Here is a 6,000-nt window from a genome sequence, read left to right as displayed (position 1 = left end):
TCCATTTTCGAAAGGCACCTTCCTCGACTCAACCCCAACACACACTGCAAACATGGATTTAATCGGACAAGCCGTTCTGCTCGAAATTGACGGAAACCAATTTCAAGACGCCTGCCGTGGCGGCCAAATTGAAAATCGCAGCGCGCCCATTTTCGAAAGGAACCTTCCTCTATCCAACCGCAACACACACTGCAAAAATGAATTTAATCGGACACGCCATTCTGCTCGAAATTGACAGAAACCAATTTCAAGATGGCTGCCGTGGCGGCCATATTGAAAATCGCAGCGCGCCCATTTTCGAAACGAACCATCCTCGACTCAACCCCGACACACACTGCAAAAATGGATTTAATCGGACACGCCGTTCTGCTCGAAATTGACGGAAACCAAAAGTTGACGGACGCCCGGACGACGCCCGTGACGACAATACCCCTGAGCCCAAATTGGGCTGAGGAGTAAAAACGAATTGCAAAAGAAAGATTCCAACATTTTATTTAGTAGATTGTTTTCTGAGCCTTTTATTAGTCCTCTACCGGTGTACACCGGAGGGGACTATAGGTTTGCACGCCGTCCCACCGTCTGTCAGTCCGTCAGTCCGTCACGCAAAGAACAGTTGTCCGGACTTTTTTTCTAAACGCTTAATGCTAATGATTTCAAACTTGGCACATGGTTTACTCATGATAAGTTACAGATCAAGTTCGAACTTCACGACGTTTCGATCATCTTTGACAAAGTTATGGCACTTTGAACTTTGGGAATTTCCCCAACAGTTTTCCGGACTATAATTTGGAGTGCGGTGAGTCATAATACTAATACCGTCTTCTATGACAGTGCGACCCAATGCCGGTAGGGGACATGTATTGCTGCGCAATACTCAGAAATCTTGTTTTGATTAACAATCTTTATTCTTTCGGTTTGACGTTTTCTGGAATACCGGTACCTCAAAGTTAAGATCGGAATAGGATGTTGTACATTTCATTTTGAACAACTTTGTTGCTGCCTTTGGCAATGCCTGGTGGTCGCTAGCAATGACCTTTGACCCAGGGAGCCACAAACCCTCACTGGGATACTCGATATGTGTTCTTGCTGTTTTTAAACTGAAATCAAACTTGTATAAAATGGTGTGCACCATAATGCGGCACCATCCATCCATATCACTACGTGATGACGAAACCTCGCACGGTGGGTGGGGCTAAGGGGGCGAAATCGCAACTTCGGCTCTCTTGTAATAATGAGCACAATTTTGAGAGCTGAACGAAAACCAAAGGTCTATCGGACATAATTTCCAAATGACGAAGTGTGCGCGATACGTCGCGAAACGCTCGGCTCCCGCGTTACGTCACGCGTCGCACAGCCGACGCGGCACGTCACGCGATGCTGACCGGTGCGCATTACGTCATGCTAAGTGCCGGTGCGGAGGTGGAGCGAGCATGGCGGATCCTGAGCTGATCGTGGAGAACCTGATCTCGCGGCTCCTTGAAGGTAACGAATTCGGACTCACCATCCGATTCCGCGCGATTTACCGGATACCTGGCCGCGATCATTCCTTAAATATGGTTTTCAGTCAGCACCTTTACTTTAGTTTAGACATTCGGATGATTACAAACATAATTCGCCTCAAGAGATGGAATTTCCGAAGGTCCAAAATAGTTTCTTGGTCATGATGGACGACGGTGACGAATAGACGAGATTTCGCGGTTCATGTTCTTGTGAACGTCATTCTTTGCTTCCCGAAATATCGCTTTGGGGTTTCTTGTTGTTCTGATCATGTGGGAAATCATTCGAGTACGAAGAGCCGTCTTTGCTGACCCTTGGAGTGACGGGGGAGGTGACGGGATGGGTTCGAGTGTGACCGCTCACGTTCCTCCACACTCTACAAACCTAGGTTAAAGATGTGACGGGATGGGTTGGAGTGTGACCGCTCACGTTCCTCCACACTCTACAAACCTAGGTTAAAGATGTGACGGGATGGGTTAGAGTGTGACCGCTCACGTTCCTCCACGCTCTACAACCCTAGGTTAAAGATGTGATGGGATGTGACCGAGCATGTTCCTCCACACTCTACAAACCCAGGTTAAAGATGTGACGGGATGGGGTTAGAGTGTGACCGCTCACGTTCCTCCACACTCTACAAACCTAGGTTAAAGATGTGACGGGATGGGTTAGAGTGTGACCGCTCATGTTCCTCCACACTCTACAAACCCAGGTTAAAGATGTGACGGGATGGGTTAGAGTGTGACCGCTCACGTTCCTCCACACTCTACAAACCTAGGTTAAAGATGTGACGGGATGGGGTTAGAGTGTGACCGAGCATGTTCCTCCACACTCTACAAACCCAGGTTAAAGATGTGATGGGATGGGTTGGAGTGTGACCGCTCATGTTCCTCCACACTCTACAAACCTAGGTTAAAGATGTGCTGGGATGGGTTAAAGTGTGACCGCTCACGTTCCTCCACACTCTACAAACCTAGGTTAAAGATGTGATGGGATGGGGTTAGAGTGTGACCGAGCATGTTCCTCCACACTCTACAAACCCAGGTTAAAGATGTGATGGGATGGGTTAGAGTGTGACCGCTCATGTTCCTCCACACTCTACAAACCCAGGTTAAAGATGTGACGGGATGGGTTAGAGTGTGACCGAGCATGTTCCTCCACACTCTACAAACCTAGGTTAAAGATGTGACGGGATGGGTTAGAGTGTGACCGCTCACGTTCCTCCACACTCTACAAACCTAGGTTAAAGATGTGACGGGATGGGTTAGAGTGTGACCGCTCACGTTCCTCCACACTCTACAAACCTAGGTTAAAGATGTGACGGGATGGGGTTAGAGTGTGACCGAGCATGTTCCTCCACACTCAACAAACCCAGGTTAAAGATGTGATGGGATGGGTTGGAGTGTGACCGCTCATGTTCCTCCACACTCTACAAACCTAGGTTAAAGATGTGATGGGATGGGTTAGAGTGTGACCGCTCACGTTCCTCCACACTCTACAAACCTAGGTTAAAGATGTGATGGGATGGGGTTAGAGTGTGACCGAGCATGTTCCTCCACACTCTACAAACCTAGGTTAAAGATGTGACGGGATGGGTTAGAGTGTGACCGCTCACGTTCCTCCACACTCTACAAACCTAGGTAAAAGATGTGACGGGATGGGTTAGAGTGTGACCGCTCACGTTCCTCCACACTACAAACCTAGGTAAAAGATGCGACGGGATGGGTTAGAGTGTGACCGCTCACGTTCCTCCACACTCTACAAACCTAGGTAAAAGATGTGACGGGATGGGTTAGAGTGTGACCGCTCACGTTTCTCCACACTACAAACCTAGGTAAAAGATGTGACGGGATGGGTTAGAGTGTGACCGCTCACGTTCCTCCACACTCTACAAACCTAGGTTAAAGATGTGATGGGATGTGACCGAGCATGTTCCTCCACACTCTACAAACCCAGGTTAAAGATGTGACGGGATGGGGTCAGAGTGTGACCGAGCATGTTCCGCCACACTTTACAGACCAAGGTTAAAGATGTGATGGGATGGGTTAGAGTGTGACCGAGCATGTTCCTCCACACTCTACAAACCTAGGTAAAAGATGTGACGGGATGGGTTAGAGTGTGACCGCTCACGTTCCTCCACACTACAAACCTAGGTAAAAGATGTGACGGGATGGGTTAGAGTGTGACCGCTCACGGTCCTCCACACTACAAACCTAGGTTAAAGATGTGACGGGATGGGTTAGAGTATGACCGCTCACGTTCCTCCACACTCTACAAACCTAGGTTAAAGATGTGACGGGATGGGTTGGAGTGTGACCGCTCACGTTCCTCCACACTCTACAAACCTAGGTTAAAGATGTGATGGGATGGGTTAGAGTGTGACCGCTCACGTTCCTCCACACTCTACAAACCTAGGTTAAAGATGTGACGGGATGGGTTAGAGTGTGACCTCTCACGTTCCTCCACACTCTACAAACCTAGGTTAAAGATGTGATGGGATGGGTTAGAGTGTGACCGCTCACGTTCCTCCACACTCTACAAACCTAGGTTAAAGATGTGACGGGATGGGTTGGAGTGTGACCGCTCACGTTCCTCCACACTCTACAAACCTAGGTAAAAGATGTGACGGGATGGGTTAGAGTGTGACCGCTCACGTTCCTCCACACTCTACAAACCTAGGTTAAAGATGTGACGGGATGGGTTAGAGTGTGACCGCTCACGTTCCTCCACACTCTACAAACCTAGGTTAAAGATGTGATGGGATGTGACCGAGCATGTTCCTCCACACTCTACAAACCCAGGTTAAAGATGTGACGGGATGGGGTCAGAGTGTGACCGAGCATGTTCCGCCACACTTTACAGACCAAGGTTAAAGATGTGATGGGATGGGTTAGAGTGTGACCGAGCATGTTCCTCCACACTCTACAAACCCAGGTTAAAGATGTGATGGGATGGGTTAGAGTGTGACCGCTCATGTTCCTCCACACTCTACAAACCTAGGTTAAAGATGTGACGGGATGAGTTAGAGTGTGACCGAGCATGTTCCTCCACACTCTACAAACCTAGGTTAAAGATGTGACGGGATGGGTTAGAGTGTGACCGCTCACGTTCCTCCACACTCTACAAACCTAGGTTAAAGATGTGACGGGATGGGTTAGAGTGTGACCGCTCATGTTCCTCCACACTCTACAAACCCAGGTTAAAGATGTGACGGGATGGGTTAGAGTGTGACCGCTCACGTTCCTCCACACTCTACAAACCTAGGTTAAAGATGTGATGGGATGGGGTTAGAGTGTGACCGAGCATGTTCCTCCACACTCTACAAACCTAGGTTAAAGATGTGACGGGATGGTTAGAGTGTGACCGCTCATATTCCTCCACACTCTACAAACCCAGGTTAAAGATGTGATGGGATGGGTTAGAGTGTGACCGCTCACGTTCCTCCCTGCTCTACAAACCTAGGTTAAAGATGTGACGGGATGGGTTAGAGTGTGACCGCTCACGTTCCTCCACACTCTACAAACCTAGGTTAAAGATGTGATGGGATGGGTTAGAGTGCAACTGAGCACGTTCTTCCGCTCTCTATAAGCCTAGGTTGAGGATGTGATGGGATGGGTTAGACTGTGACCAAGCACGTTCCTCCGCACTCTGTAAACCTTGGTTGAGGATGTGACGGGATGGGTTAAAGTGTGACCGAGCACGTTCCTCCACACTCTACAAACGTAGGTTAAAGATGTGACGGGATGGGTTTGAGTGTGACCGAGCACGTTTCTCCACACTCTACAAACCTCAATCAAAGATGTGATGGGATGGGTTAGAGTGTGACCAGGCACGTTCCTCCACACTCCACAAACCTAGGTTAAAGATGTGATGGGATGGGTTAGAGTGTGACCGAGCACGTTCCTCCACACTCTATAAACCTCGGTTGAGGATGTGATAGGATGGGTTAGAGTGTGACCGAGCACGTTCCTCCACACGCTACAAACGTAGGTTAAAGATGTGACGGGATGGGTTTGAGTGTGACCGAGCACGTTTCTCCACACTCTACAAACCTCAATCAAAGATGTGATGGGATGGGTTAGAGTGTGACCAGGCACGTTCCTCCACACTCGACAAACCTAGGTTAAAGATGTGATGGGATGGGTTAGAGTGTGACCGAGCACGTTCTTCCGCACTCTATAAACCTCGGTTGAGGATGTGATAGGATGGGTTAGAGTGTGACCGAGCACGTTCCTCCACACTCTACAAACCTAGGTTAAAGATGTGACAGATGGGTTAGAGTGTAACTGAGCACGTCCCTCCACACTCTACATACCTAGGTTAAAGATGTGACGGGATGGGTTAGACTGCAGTGGTTCTTAACCTTTTTAAAGGCGCCGAACCCTAACGAAACCCACCGAACACTCGCGGAACCCCTCAAATTTGACCAAAAAATTAAGAAGAATTGCATCTTAATGCGTTTTCTGTTCTTCTTTTCGGGAGGCGATCTGGGAAATGCGTGGTTTT

General features: G+C 48.7%; 1 protein-coding gene across 2 annotated transcripts in view; it reads left to right on the top strand.

Annotated features, from left to right (window-relative positions):
• The first annotated feature begins 1,389 nt into the window (after nt 1-1,389).
• Nucleotides 1,390-6,000, top strand: part of LOC137412346 (serine/threonine-protein phosphatase PP1-beta catalytic subunit) — a 58,288-nt gene continuing 53,677 nt past the window's right edge. Inside the window, exon 1 of one of the 2 annotated variants that reach the window (XM_068097610.2) lies at nt 1,390-1,482. In XM_068097610.2, the coding sequence (XP_067953711.1) occupies nt 1,431-1,482 (52 nt within the window). In that variant the 5' untranslated portion in view covers nt 1,390-1,430. The remainder of the gene's footprint in view (nt 1,483-6,000) is intronic. The other variant, XM_068097609.2, reaches the window with a different exon arrangement.

This window comes from Myxine glutinosa, chromosome 11 (genome assembly GCF_964187855.1).
Source record: "Myxine glutinosa chromosome 11, kmMyxGlut1.1, whole genome shotgun sequence".
Classification (NCBI taxonomy): Eukaryota; Metazoa; Chordata; class Myxini; order Myxiniformes; family Myxinidae; genus Myxine; species Myxine glutinosa.
Note: the sequence above shows the minus strand (reverse complement) of the source record. Positions and strands in the feature narration are given on the sequence as shown.